The sequence below is a fragment of the Ochotona princeps genome, chromosome 9 (genome assembly GCF_030435755.1).
Source record: "Ochotona princeps isolate mOchPri1 chromosome 9, mOchPri1.hap1, whole genome shotgun sequence".
Taxonomy (NCBI): domain Eukaryota; kingdom Metazoa; phylum Chordata; class Mammalia; order Lagomorpha; family Ochotonidae; genus Ochotona; species Ochotona princeps.
In genome coordinates this window covers 26,786,171-26,801,835 of record NC_080840.1, presented here as the reverse complement: position 1 = coordinate 26,801,835, position 15,665 = coordinate 26,786,171, and the positions used below count along the sequence as shown (strand labels likewise).

The 15,665-nt window shown below is 38.8% G+C and overlaps 1 protein-coding gene across 2 annotated transcripts in view; it reads right to left on the bottom strand.

Annotated features, from left to right (window-relative positions):
* Window positions 1–15,323, bottom strand: part of ANGPT1 (angiopoietin 1) — a 230,262-nt gene extending 214,939 nt beyond the window's left edge. For both annotated transcript variants that reach the window (XM_004580678.3, XM_004580679.3), the window contains exon 1: window positions 14,728–15,323. In XM_004580678.3, the coding sequence (XP_004580735.1) occupies window positions 14,728–15,024 (297 nt within the window). In that variant the 5' untranslated portion in view covers window positions 15,025–15,323. The remainder of the gene's footprint in view (window positions 1–14,727) is intronic.
* Window positions 15,324–15,665: the final 342 nt, after the last annotated feature.

The following is a 15,665-nucleotide window of genomic DNA, read 5'->3' as shown; positions in this document are numbered from 1 at the left end:
CCCAGGGACAGCCACCACAGTGACCCCACAGGTAGGTAGGTCTAAGTATATAGTAAAGGTTTCAGTCACTAGTGATGATTAAATGCAGTTCTCCAAGGTTAGTGGTTTATAATCTATGTTCATTGGGCTCACAGATTGGGTCTAGATTTCAGACAAGCTAGGGTCAGTAATCTCTAATCTAGGCTATGTCCATAGGCCTTATCTCCACACCTAAAAGGTAAATCAATGGATGGAAGCTGGAAACTTTGGAAAGCTCATTTACCCACCTGCTTGGAGCCTGGCTTATGATAATGCACACATCGGGACTCTTTTTGGAGCACCTAAATGTGGCTTTCCCAAGTGGCTTGACTGCTTCACAACATGGTTACCTTACTAACAAGGCAGCTCAGAGTTCCAAGAGGTTTTGAATGAACACGATGTAAAATGAATTCCCTATTTTCAAATGCTCAGTAATCGTGAAAGGAACAAAGCCATGTTAATCTCACTTTTCATGATGATATCCTGTAACCAACCAGAAACAAAATTCTCAAAATTCTTGGTGAATTATTTGAAGCATAAAGACTTGTAAACATGCTTAGATGGTTTATTTAACAATTTTAGCTATGTGTGATATCTTTTTGGCCATAATCCTTAAAATTAGATTCAATGAAAGACCATTCAAAATAGTAAGATAATACTATAGAGAGATAATTTATGGTCAGGATAATTCATTTTCATAGTGACTTTTGCCCTAAAAATTGCAGGAGTTTGATTTGTGACTTTAAAGTATGTTGGTTTTAGTCCCACATGAAACATAATGGTCACAAAATAAAGATTCCTCTTTTTCTATCAGCTGGAGACTTATCAGCTCCTATATATATTCAATTTTCAGCTCAGAACTCTGTTTTTGAAAGCTGAACATTGAATTTCCAATTTTATTGTCAGCTTTAACAATTTGCCTGAATCAAGATCTCTTTAATTCATTTCCTTACATCCTAAAAACATTTTAAGTTTATTTTCATTATTAACATAAGGAGGATAGATTACATGAATTTCATAGAATCATCAACTTGACTATCAGTAGTGGATACTGACAATTTCACTTTTACAAATGCTTATCAATTTTATGTTCTTTTTCATAAGCATAAACCTCAAATGAGTACTTTTATATCCTGAAGAACTTGGTATATGGTCTTAAAAACAACAAATGATGGCCTTTTCCCAAAAATATTACAGTTTCTTAATTCATTACAGTTGTAAACATTAACACTCTCCTCTATGCACTGTATTTCATTCCTATCTTGTCTTCAGTTGAAAGAAATACAAGCTAGTACTTCAATATAACATTTTTTGAGGAAAAATGTAGATAAACTAGTTTAAAGTATTTTCCTTATTTATATGTTCATATCAGGATAACCCCAACTGCAGCAATATATCTAAGCAACTCATTTCTTTGGAAAAAAAGGAAGAAATAGCAATCAATTACTTGTCTCTGACATATTCGTGAGATTATTTTAGATGTTGCATTGGAACAAAAATGGTACTTGGAAGCCATTTTAACAACTTTTCAAACAGTAGTTTATGTCCATGCATGATAAATTATTCTAATTGCTAAAACAGGTTATTTATTATGGATATATATCCAAAACTTACAGGAAAGCATCATCCATTTAAACCTCTCCGTTGTTTCTCACTAATGAATTTTTTCTTCTTCATGAAAGAAGCATGGATACTGAGGAATTTCAGAGTTAAAACTCCTTATAATGTTTGGATTCAGGTTCTATATCTGTCTCAAAGTAAATACTCAACAAATTGAAAATAATTTTATTTCATTGACTCTCAGTTTCCTTTTCTATATAATGGATTTAGTAGTATCTACTACTTATTTTTCTTTTTTAAAGATTTATTTATTTTTATTGAAAATCAAATATACAGAAAGGAGGAGAGACAGAGAAGAAGCTCTTCCATCCGATGATTCACTCTTCAAATGACCGCCACTGCCGGTACTGCAAACTACCTCTGGGTCTCCCACATGGGTGCAGGGTCCCAAGACTTCGGGCTGTCCTTGACTGCTTTCCCAGGCCATAAGCAGGGAGCTGGATGGGAAGCAGGGCAGCTGGGATTAGAACCGGCGCCCATATGGGATTCTGGTGCCTTGAGGGCAAGAACTTTGGCCAATAGGCCACGTGCTGAACCCAATATCGACTACTTATTTTATATACATATATTATATATATAGTATATTATTAAGTATTAATATATATTCTTTAAAGAATGGTGATATTTATCAAGGTAAGACTTATTATTTTTTTTAAAAAATTATCCTTTTTTTTTCTTTTGGAAACATACAAAAGGAGAGGCAGAGAAAAACATCTTCTGTCTGCTATTTCACTACTGAAGTAGCTGCAAAGGCCAGATCTGAGCTGATGTGAAGCCAGGAGCCAGGAGCTTCTTCTGAGTCTCCCATGTGCTTGTAAGAGTCTCAATCTTTGAATCATCCTATACTGATTTTCCAGGCCACAGTAAGGAGCTGGATGGGAAAATGGAGCAGCCAGAACATGAACTGGCACCCATAAAGGGTCCTTGTGTATGCAAGGTGGGGATTTAGCCATTTGGCTACCACTCTGGGCACCAAGGTCGACTCATTGATATCCTATTAGTTTCTAAACATCTTTTTAGAGTAATTCTCATTCTTATTTGGTGACACAATAGTCAACAGCCAACGTCCTCTTTGAGGATAATGAGGTTTATTTCACACTTCAGGAGGTAACCAATTAATCAGCAGCAAATATGATTGTTATCTGAGTGGAAAAAAAACTATAGCATAATCAAGTGTTCTGCAAATACAAGCTATACAACTGACTATGAGATGTCCCTCAGTAGCTTTCATCCACCTGGCTTTGATCTATCATCAGTTGTCACTTGGGAGAAGATGGAAAGCAGCAGACCCAAGGTGAAAAATATGAAGAGGATGATGAAAGAAAACCTTGATATTAAGAAAGTTATACTCTTCAACTTCATAGTTTCCTGCAAAATGGGAAAAGGCCCCACCAGTGAACATTAGCAACCAGAAATTTTTTTAGAATAGTTGTTCATACATAACTAGAGTACTGTGCATTTGTTCATGCATATGAACACATTCTCCTAAGACAATCTGTTCAACACATGTGATGTCAATGTGCCTCATGCTCCTGCTCTTAGCATTCAAGGGAGAGCTTGGCTCAAGCAAGTGGCTATGCAGTCAGTTGTCTTTGTTTTTCTCTGACTCATCTTACAAAGATGAACGAAAACATGACTACATTCGATTTGGACCCTTCTCCTCTTTCGGACTCTGTGAAGAAGAAGGGGCAGAGGGAAGTTGGGGTGACCTGGAGCCAGTCCATCTTATGTGGGTGACACTTAGCTCAGGAAGCAGACAGTTTAAAACTCAGCATCTGGGTGCAGAGGCCTCCAGAACCAGCAGAAAGAGAGGAAGGACTGTAACGATGGCTCGCAAGTAGCAGTGCTTTTGGACTTGAACCAAAATACCAGCAACGTTTTAATTAATGGGGACCATGACAAATAAAATAGGAAGTGAGATAAGAGGTCATTGCCTGAGAAAGCAAGACTTTTCTTCTCATTTTTACAACACTCCACATGACCTACAAAAGAAAGTGCATGCAAATAATATTTCCAGTTCCAGAATGTGCCTTTGCTGTTTGAACTAGGATTGCCTTCAGATGAGTCCAACAGAGAGGTCATTAGATTGAATGGAAGATATTTAAAACACGCAGCTTCATCCCGTGTAATGCCATTGTAAGCCCTTCTCTCTGTTTTGATAAGTTTGGGGATAAATAGTCAGGTTCAATTAAGCTCTGCAACTTCAAGAGATGATACTTCTGAGGAAAGAGATGGGAAGGACTGCAGATGTGGGATTCCTCGGTCTGCTTAACAGACCTGTGGGAGGGCTCGGAGAATTGGGCTATTGTGCTTCAATCAGCAGCATAACCTGTGTCCCACAGTCAATTTAACCACGGAGCTTTAGTCTTAGGATGGGAATAAATGGCTGGCTGTGACAGAACTTGAGAAAGGGGCAACTCATTTAGCAGGAAAGAATTAAGGACTTAGACACAAAAACCACTCCAGAAATTGTTTTAAACTTAGACTTAAAGTCTGAGGATTGACAAGGGGAGACACAGTAAAAGTTGCTATCACTAATTCCTTGGTTGGCTGACAGCACAGATCATGGAACTGGAAAGCTTGAGATTTAAGTACTGTCCCAACGATGCAGCCCCTGGGTAACCTTGAGAAAGTTATTTCCCCCTTTGTGCCTCAGTTTCCTCATTTGTCCTATGGGTCAGTTTTAATGTTCTCTAACTTCTACTGGCTTGTGAAAGTATTCAATAATTAACACATGCAAAATTCTTTCAAAGGATGTGATAGTTAAGTGCTCAACACTTAACTAACCTCCTACCCATAACTAATAACTGAGATTCACTCAAGTCTTACCATGTGAAAGAATTATAGAAAGCATTACATGTAAATTATGCTCACACGTAGCAATCACACTGTGATGCAGGGGGTATTATGTCCTCAGTTTCACTTATAAGGAAACTGAGACACAGAAAAGTACAACTTGCCCCAGGTGACACAGCCAGTAAGCAATGCTAGGCAGAAGGTCTGGCCCAGATAAAACATGCTTCACCACTGGATTGTTTTATTGTGACCTTCTCATGGAAAACATTTGCTTTTGTGTCTATTTTAAAGGATTTGACATCTCAACACTAGGAACTACCGTGCTTTCATGACTGTCTATCAGTGCCTTGCAGACAAGCTAGAAAGGGCATGTTTGATTAGATGACTCTGGTTAGACCTGGCTCTCTATCCTTGCTTATATTTTTTCTTAATTTCTATCTGTTTATTTTTCAAAGATTCAGTCAACAGTTTGGAAATCAAATTGAAAGAGGGGAACAGGGAGTAAAAGAATCTTCACGCTACTGATTCAGTCTCCCAGATGGCCACAATGACCAAGGTTAGAAAAGACCAAAGCCAAGAGCCAAAAACTTTACCTGAGTCTCCCACCTGGTGGGCAGGGGCCATTTTTCTCTGCTTTTTCCAGGTCACCAGCAAGGAGCTGGATCAGAAGTGGAGCTTCCAAGACACAAATGAGTGCCCATACGGGATGCTGGTGTCCCAGGTTACTGTACCACAATGCTGGCCTCAGCCCATCCTTTGCTACTGGCAAGTGCCAAGCACTGAGGCTCCTGCATGCGTTCTAAAACCATGCCCGTGAATTCAGTGCCAGCCCCATGAAGCCATCCTTCTGACACTCCATAACCCCGTATAGTAGTCCCCAGAGTCCACCCCAGTCCTAATAAAGAGACAGCTGCTGCACCTGCTGTTCATTCATTCTCCCTCTTACGCATTCTCATCCCAGCACCCCCACCCCGTGCCCACTATGCAGAGGGCTCCATGGGACTTCATTAAAAACAATAAAGGAAAGAAAGGAAATAAGACAGGCTGGTGGGGGAAGTAACTTGGGATCTTTTTGTCTTCCCACTTCTAAGGACTGCCTCTTCAGCTCTGCTTTCCTGAGTTTAGCATCTCAAAGAGCTCCAAAGTGCAGAATGAGCATATTGGGGTTTTAAAAAAAGCAAGCCATGATACACCAAGAAAATTAGAAAATTGATAATACATCATAAAAGGCCTGACATCGATACAAAGTTTTTGCTCATCAATATATTGAACAGCTGTGCGTTATTCGTCTAATGGAGAAACAAGAAAAATTCCACAAAGCTATTAGAATTCACAGTGTTGCATATACTTAATTATTCTCTTGGGAGATTGTGAGATATGCAACTTAGGGATGTGGGGCAAGTGAAGCCATGGCTTATTCTAGCTAGCTTTCACTAAACCAATCTTCAGAACATGAACAAATATCATTAAAAACACTGAAATACAAATGTGACAATAATAAAATGGCTATCGTAAGATTCTCACCCCTAGGAAATGACACCTATGAGTAGAAACAAAAATTAGGTTTGTAGATCTACCAAATCTGCAGAAAACTTTTGAAAATATCAAAATCCTAGTTAAAATTTAGAGGGTTTTTTTTTATTTGCTATCCTTAACAAGGAACTCTGAAGTGAATATTTGCAATATTAGGCAATTTTGAGATGCTACATGTTTCAAGATTAAAAATAGTTAATTATCATACAATTGAGTAATTTAAAATTACACAATGTGCCCCTCATGAGACCAAAGATGTCTATTATTAACCAATCTGAGTTACACAAAAAATAGATTTTTAAACTTTCAGGTTGCACATAAAATTGTACGTGTGTGGGTCCAATGATGCGTCAGTCAATGTGTAAGACAGAATAAACTTGCCTCTCTCATCAACCATTTTATTTTCATTTTTGCATGGTGAAAAACTTCAAAATTCTTTCAACGTTTAAAAAAATAGAATATCCTATCATACAACAGAATGCTAACACTTTTTTCCCTCTCTTAGCATTCATTAAATAACATTTTTCACTCTTAATTCCCCTCTCTTTCCCCAGCCTCTGTTAACAATCATTGTACTCTCAGCTTCTATGAGGTAAATTAATGTACAGATTCCACATCTGGGTGAGAACATGAGGGCCTTGTCTTTCTGCGCATGGATTATTTCACTGAATGCAATGACCTCCACTTTCACCCATGTGGTTGCACATGATAAAATTTCATTCTTTTTATGGCTTAATATTATTCCACTTTGTATGGGAACACATTTTTTTTACAGTTTTAAACTTGCATTTTCTGTGGTAATTTATTCCCTTCAACTGATTTATATATGGCAGATTTAGTTATTATTATAACTTATTTTATTCATACAATGAGAATAGACCTCACGTGATTCAGTAAAGATTTAGGAACATAATGCTACTCATCTCCCTCCAATCCCTCCCTTCTCACATCATCCAGGCAATTCTCAAATTGCCAAGGTTAAATTTTTTTTCTTGCCCACTAATAGATCCATTTGGGCAGCTTTCCTAACATAATATTTGATTATTCAAAAGTTTCATCGCATTCCTTTTGAAACTATAGTCCTTGAACTTGCAAGGATTTTCTCCGGGAGAGGTACATAGCAGAAGGGTGCTGGGCAAAGTCTTGTTCCACATCTCTTGGAGCTCCTCCATTTGATTCTAGATGACACAGGAAACTTCTACCTAATGTTTGTTTGAAAACTGAGTTCCCTTGCTAGAAGTATTTTACACTCATTAGTGCATGTTTTCCAAAGTATTAAACTTTTATTGCTTATGTATATAAGTTACTGAATATTCAATAAATTATTCATGTATTCAATAAATACAAAGCATCTATCATCTCAAAGCTCTGTTTTTGGTTTTTATAAACACTTTGTAAAATCAGAAAGTAATAAAAGACTGGTGACAATAGTAATGAGGATACAAACATCGTTCTCTGATCTGTGTAATTAGATGTCATGATCTTCTTCTGGTGTAGAAATCTTGAGCTGCCATAAATGCCCGTATGTTCGCATACTATGTTACTAGTGAAGACAACGGCTGTGCTGAAATATTTTATGAAATACTATAAATGTTTAGCGGAGAATGTATTTTGCAGCTACACACACACACACACACACACCCACACACACACGGATATAGGGTTTAGCACCAGAGCTGGGAGCCGAGAACATTTAGATCCCCACATAGGTGGTAGTGACCGGATTGATGGAGTTACTACCACTGCTTCCTAGGGTCTGCATGAATTTGGTAGGAGCTGGAGCCAGGAAGTACCCAGGCACTCCAGATTGGGATGTGGGCATTGTAACTGCTAGACTAGTTAAATTCTGGTTCCCCCAATTTAAAAAATATTTACTGATTGTCTTGGACGTAAAATCTCCAACACTCTGTAAGTGTCTACGGTCAAAATATAACTAATTCTGTTTTCACAATCAAAAAACCAAGACTGTCTATGAAATGGAATGTTTTTTAGTCAACGAAGCTGCATGCATCATTAAACTTTAAATGCATCATCTTCTAAAATTATCATCAGTCACTGAGTAGGAATTTGTGGTATGTTTGCCTATTGGATGCCAGTGAATTTGGTGGCTTACATGTACATGTGCATCACTAACAACTCAAGATATTCACAACTCACATTTTCCTAATATTTTAGATATTTAGGCACAACTTGATGCCTGTGCTATTCAGGTGCAGACTTTCCATTTAAATAGTCTGCAATCGTGTAGAGAAAATAATCCATGGAGTGTCATTCTTTAAAAACCTCTTTGGTAACAGAGGGGGTACATCTTTTGTACACATTATAAGAAGATTTAAACACCAAGAGGCCCTCCTTCCCTCAGACCATGGGGCCAAATCCAAAGGGGGTTTGGAATTTCCCAACTTCAGTGCAAAAGATAATCTTGTATTGAAACAAAAGTAAGGGATGACTCAGAATGTAATTAGGGCTGCGCATCTAAGCAAATGATACAATATAGCTTGTGGGATTAAAAAAGGAATGGAAAGGAGAGGATAGGGCCTAGGAAAAGACCGCTGGTGTATCTACACAGCGATGCGGCCATGGGCGAATGAAAACCAAACCTCCTTAATTAGCAAATTATAGCATAGGGTCTGATAAAGCTTTGCATTTTCTAACCCAGCAACCCCCTTGTTGCCCCTGGCCTCTCCCCATCTATACAAGTGAGAACACTTCTAATGTTTATATCTAAAACAAATGACAGAGGGCGAAACGTTTCCAAACAGACAGAATTGCACAAGCCCATGCCCTATTTCTATGAAAATAGAACAAATGCCTTTAGTGTATCGTCAACATTTCTGTGAATGCCACAGCCAGCAGGATGAGACAGGTAGACAAGGCAGAGGACCCTGGAGCACAGGCTTGTTTTTCCAGAAGCTGCTGGGCTGTGCTAGCATCCAGGTACTTTTTCTTTCTGACTATATCTGGCTTACGAATATTTCCCTGTCCATTTGATGGACAGGAGAAAGAAAAGACACAAAAGTCCCCTGCCTGTACTCCTCTAAAATGTCACCTCCCAGCATGTCCAGACATCAAGCCAAGGAATGGCTTAGTCAGGCCCTCTGCCAACTGGCATGGATCTCTGGATTAGTGGGCCTCCAGGAGAGCAATCTTTTTTTTTTTCCCCCACAATACATCTAACAGCTTACCATGCATTGGACTCCATAGAAATGCTCTTTCTTCTGGGAATATAGAGCAAGAGGGCAGTAAGCAATTTTTTTTGGGGGGGGGGGAGTCATTTGGCCTTTCTTGTAATTCCTTACCTCTGCTTTTGTAGGGAAGCAGTGACAGACAACATACAAATGAATGACTCCAATGCATCTTTGTTTATAATTGCATATATAATGGATAAAGGAACGGGTGTGGTTGTCTTCAGACAGAAGCTTGTTTATAAATCCAGGTGATAGGCAATATTTGACTCAAACGTCATAGCTTTCTGACCTTTCATATGTAAGAATGGAAGCAGAACATCAGTACAAATTTCTCATATTCTACAGTTAAAAGAGTAATGTATGGAATACAGCTAGGTCTCTTTTTACCCACATATTTATTAGCACAAGGATTCATTTTTCTTTAGTGATTAAAAATAATTATAGTCGCGCTTAGTATATGTGTGAAATTCGTTTCAGGACTCTTGCAGAGGTAACATTTATAGATTATTATGTTCCTCATATAAAATGATGCAGCATATCTACATAATCTATGCACATGGTGTGTTAAATTTTAAGTCATCTCTAGATTACTTAGAGTGCCTAATGTAATCTAAATACTATGCAAATAGTTATTATTCTGTTTGGGGAAGAATGACAAAGAAAAGGTGGCACATGACCAGTACAGACACACTTTTTACCCCCAAGCGTTTTCAATATCAGTTTTGGTGAATCCACAAATGCACAATCTGAGAATAAAGGGGCCAACTGTATTCTCTACGTATTCTGGGACCATGTTAGAAAAGTCAATCTGACACCAAAAACAGTAAGTTCGAAACCAATCAAAAGTACAGTGGAGTCTTTCCCTCACAGGGTATAGAGTCTGAAAATACAGATCTTTATTCTGTAAATATTTGCTGAAGTCCTATTGGGTGGCATACACTCTTCTACGGGCAAGGTTTACTCTATTGGCAAGATAGAAGAGGGCCTTGTTCCAGTGGAGCTTATATTTATAGTAGGTAGCGATAGAATAAATAAGGTAACTACTGATTAGTAGTAAATGCCATGAAGAAATGGAACATGTTAAGATATGAGAGGAAGCCGCTGAGCAACATGAGGAAGGTGGGAGATTATGGTACTCAGTGAAGACTTCTGTGCAAAGAGCAGAATGTAGACATGGAGTCCATGCATACTAAGATTTGGAGGAAGAAATCCTCAAGCTGCGTTAACAACCTTTTTTTTTTTTGTAAGGATTGTATTTATTTTTATTGGAAAGTCAGATATACAGAGAAGAGGAGAGACAGACAGGAAGATCTTCCATCCATTGATTCATTCCCTAAGTGGCCACAATGATCAGAGCTGAGCCAATTCAAAGCCAGGAACCAAGAGACTCTTTCAGGTCTCCCACGTGGGTGCAGGGTCCCAAGGCTTTGAGCCATCCTTGACTGCATTCCCAGACCATAAGCAGGGAATTGGATGGAAAGCAAGGTCACCGGGGTTAAAACCGGGGCCCACATGGGATCCCGGTACGTGCAAGGTGAGGACTTTAGCCACTAGGTACCACGACGGGCCGAGTTAACATCTTTTACAACAGGAATGAGCTTGTCTGTCAGAAAAATTTACAAGGCCAATGTCATTTGAGTGTCTGGAATGCCATTTGAAGGTAGGAAAGGATGAAGTCAAACAGGAGAAACATGTGGGGCAGGTTATAAAGGGCTTCATTTTTATTCTCATAGAATGGGAAACTGTAGGAGAATTTCAAAGAAAATGAAACTTTTTGCTTATTGTAAATCACACTGATGCAACAGTAATTATTAAATGACTTTGATGAGAAAGGTAGGCTCATTGCAAAATGGCACGGTCAGGTATAAGGAAGGACTACAATCATCCACAGAAGATCATCCACATGCCCTAAAACCTGAGCTCTACTGCAGAGACTGAGCAGGGGACCACTTGGCAAAAGATGGCTCCGACACCCTAGCCTCTGGAACAAAAAGAGTTTTTATTTCTTCTTGAATCTTTAAATTCTAAAATGCAACAAGCAAACCACAAAACTGATGATTGAAAAGTTAATACAGATTTTAAAAGGCTCCTTCCAGTCTTGAAAAATCAGGGATCCATTTGTCAAATGAATTTGATAGGGACATTGGCACAGCTTGCTTTGGAAGACCACCATCACTATTAATCTTTCCTGGCAACTGCCACCTATTTTGCAAAAATCATGTAAGTATATTATCTTCAAATTTAGTGATAAGTTCCTGAAAGCATGGTTTTCAATTGCTTGCTCATTTCACATATGCAGGAAGTCCTCTGTAATATAACATAAAATGTAAAAGCATCCTCTCTGATTGGCTACTATAGTCATGAACCACCAAGGCATTGGATAAAAACAAAGCACACTTTTTAAAGAATCCCCAAAATCTGGAATAGAATCTATTTTAAATCTGAGTTTTTTAAGCGTGCATACTTGTGAACTTTTGAGATCTGGGAAAAGGAAAGAACTGTTTAAATACTGCTTGAGAGCTAGTTACTAGTCAAAAATTTTGTGAGGACAAGAGAGGAAGTGATCAAACTAAAGTCCCAAAGGCACAAGGGCCACTTGTACTTCTTGTTGCTTACCTATGATCTGGTCAGTTTTAGGTATTTGCTATTAAGCTTGCTAATCATTGTGAAAAGAGCTGTATCATAGATGAGAGTCGATCACACACACACACACACACGTACGCACACACACAGGTGCTTTCTATGGTAAAATTCTGATCTTATACATCTTTATTTCGCTTTTCTTCTTCTGACATATCAGAGTAATGCTACAACTTACCTCATATTAATATCCTGGAAAATTAATCTCCTTGAATTAAACTCCCATCTCAATAAGAAATCAGTGGCACAACAATTACAATACATACGGTAACCAGCAAGTCACTTGCTCTCTTGCATACCTAGTTTTTAATTCTATTCAGTAGAAGGATCAGAAACATTGAGGAATGAGATATGAGAGTGCCAGTCTCCAAAAGTGACTTTCAGCTATGGTCAGTGTTTGTGAAGGATGTTTTTTAAAAATCCACTTTATCAATTTCAGAGATGGGAATGGAGTCTTGTATATTACGTAGCCTCATCTAGCAATGACACAAAATAGCACCACAAGGTTTTCTGACAGTGATGTCATGATCTGCATAATAATCACTGTGAATTAACTTTTGTTGGAAAAGGGATGAATTAATTTCACTTACATGCAATGATATTTATGCTCAACTTCCATAGTACATAGTTTCTTATTCTATGGCAACTGCTTGAAGTCAACCTAGTATCAGATGCACTATTAAGCATATCAAAGGTTTATCACAAAACCATTTCCATATCAATTATCAAAATAAACATGAAACTGAAAAAAACTTCTAATTAAGAGAAAGCTAGAAGAGCCTAAGCAAGTTCTTCCTTGAATGCATTTATTAGATTTCTTGGTCCTCTGGCCAATCACATTAACAAGGACAAAAGATATGCAAATTTATGCCAACAATAGTCAAGTCAACTGCTCTGACTCATCTGAACTTTTGCATTTTGAGCATATATTGAGCTCCATACACACTGGCAAGGTTTGATATAAACAAAGAACATTTTTAAAGTTATGCTTGGCTATGATTTGAAAACTATGCCATAATCATTGACCAACAACAATGCAAACAGAAATCAAATTTATTTCAGAGAAGGAAATTAACATATGAAACATGCATGATTTAAACTCTACAGCATTGTGTGTTTATCCTGTCACCACTGAATAATTGCATAGCAACAAAAAATGTACATTACCATGTTTGAATCACCATTTTGATTGTACATCTTAAGAAAAACAAAGCGTCACATTTTTGCTAGAAGAGCTCATTCACAACAATTTGGGATTAAATTTCTCTCCCCATTCTCCGTAAGGAATTCAGACTCATTTATAATGATGTGTTCACATTAAAAATTAGATGGACGCTGTACTGAGAATAACGACAAGCTAGTTAACAAAACTCAATTATTTACTATGCAAATAAGATTTGCCAAAGGGGGAAAAAAATATATGCTGCCACCATTGATACCTAGAATTTAAGTTACAATCATCAAAAGGCTGAAGAATTGTTTGTTTTCCATTTCTTATTCTCCTACCTACTGATTTTTCACCTGTGGTCTGTCATAGAAAGACTGGTTAGAAGTCTTCCAAATTTGAAAACTCTAAACCACCAATTCCAGTTGACATGCCAAATAAAATAACAGTGATCTTAGTTCAGTCCCTAGTGGACAGAAGTAGAATAGCTCTTACTTGGCATGATTCAGCAGGCAGTGCTGAGTGTGACCACACAGGAACAAAACAGCAACCGTCCTTTCCCTATCTTTTATCTTCTTAAGGGGTTTGCTCTGTTAACAGACTAACCTCAAGAAGCCTGGTTGTGTTCCTATCTGTATGCACCAAGTGAATGTATTAGCAATAGGCCTGTGGGAGAACTCTTTTGCACAGTAACAAGTCAGTTGAATTAATTTATTATCTGCCATTTACCTGTAACCCACTTAATGAGAAGGCAAGCAAAGAGTGAATGGCAGATAGTGTGTCCACAATTTAATAGGCGTAATTTCAACAAAATTTGCAAATGCCTTTTTGACCAGCCATCAAATAAACAACTCAAGTTAATTTTGACAGGTTGAGATTAAATGTATATTCCACAGTAATATTCATCTGGATACTCAGATTCCCAGATGGCTCTGCCTCTGTCACTAGAGGCCCTGAGAGAGAGAGAGAGAGGGACACGGGAATCCAGCAGAACACACATATGCTGTCTTCATCCCTAATCTGCAGGTGCGTGTCTTGGGGAAGAGCGGCTGCCAACACCAGGAGTGAGTAAACACCACCTTTCTGATAAGTTCGCACTAGAATCCACCTCCTTGATTTTTTTTTCTCAAGGACAAAGCAAGTATATAATAGAAATCAGTCTTGTATTATCTCACCCATGTCTGAAATTAGTAGGTTTTTCTTTCACTTACATTTTCAACTTCATCAACTAAATATTTCACTTTTTATTCACTCTCATTACATGCTCATTTTATTGTTTGGTTGAAACAAATAAGTATTTTATGATAACCTGCCATTCTCATTGCACAGAGTTCCTGATATAGAAGCGATTTATTTCTAAATTAATATCCTTGGTATTGTCTATGTATCTCCCTACCACCACTCCCCGGGTTGAGAACTTTATGATTTCTTTATCAAAGTTGTGTTTTGACAGGGAGAAGACTCAAAGTAAACTTCAATGAGGCGTGGGGGGGGGAACGAAAGGAAAGCCCAGAAAATGTCATAAAAATGTGTCCCCGCTTCACAAGCTAGAGAGGAGCCACGGAGCATTTCAGGGGCTTTCAAAAGCCTGAAAAACTCGGATTACCATGGAAATCAAACCCAGCAAAGCTCTTTGCATGTGCAAACACTGCCCCCCTGGAGCAAAATGTAAACACACAAATGCCCCCCTCAGGAGTTCTCGGTCCTGTATCCTCGCCGGAACGGAGGAACCCCCCGTGCAACTAGAAACCGAAAGCAGTCACTTACTTTTTGCAGCCACTGAGTATAATTTTCCATCACATGCTCCAGATGTTGAAGTTTCTGGGAAGAGAAATCCGGTTCCACGTGTGGAGCATCTCTCTGCAGGGCGTTAGTGTTGTACTGGTCTGTGGTACTCTCACGACAGTTCCCGTCCTGCTCTGGAAGAATGAAAGTGTAGGCACACTGCCCATGTTGAATCCGGTTATATCTTCTGCCACCGTTTTCTGGACTCCGGCGCTGGTTGCTGCACCCTACGTGAGTCACAATGGCAGCGAGGCAGGCAAAGGAGAGGAAAATTGTCATTGTGCTGCCAGCGCTCTCCGTCCGTGCCTCTCCGCAAAACCCGCTCCTTTCTTCTGACCTTTACACTAGTTCTTTATTTCAGGTAAAACTGCTTGGTTCCTTGACTTTCTCCCCCTCAAAGCAAGCGTTTGTAGAAGAATCTTAGAAAACAAGCCATTTCTTAGATTTGTCCTAAACGTTATTATTATTATTATTTTATTTCACTATAATGATAGTTTCCTTCAGTAAAACTTGAGATATTTATTGCATGGTAGCCGAGATTTATTGTTTCCTCTCTGTGTAACCGGTCAGCGTGGAGCCTGCCTGAGTCAGCTGCGCGTACATATTCTAGACTCTTGCCTTTACGGTATCTGCTGCAGATCTGCTATTTTCTCCCAGACCTCAGTGAGTTTTATTAAGGTTGCACATCCAAGCCAAGCGGGAAGCAGGCAGCCTTTCACAAGATGACTTGACAGGAATGCATGAGTGTGCCCCTACGCGAAGGATTGCTGATGGCTTTGGGCGGCGGGATCGTCTTACAAATTGGCTAGATGCGCATGACCTCGACCATGTATGGGCCTCCCGCCCCTTCCGCAGACAATTGCCTTGAGCCTGGAGCAGATACTCGGCAAAATCAATAAACACAGCGGTCCACCTTAACA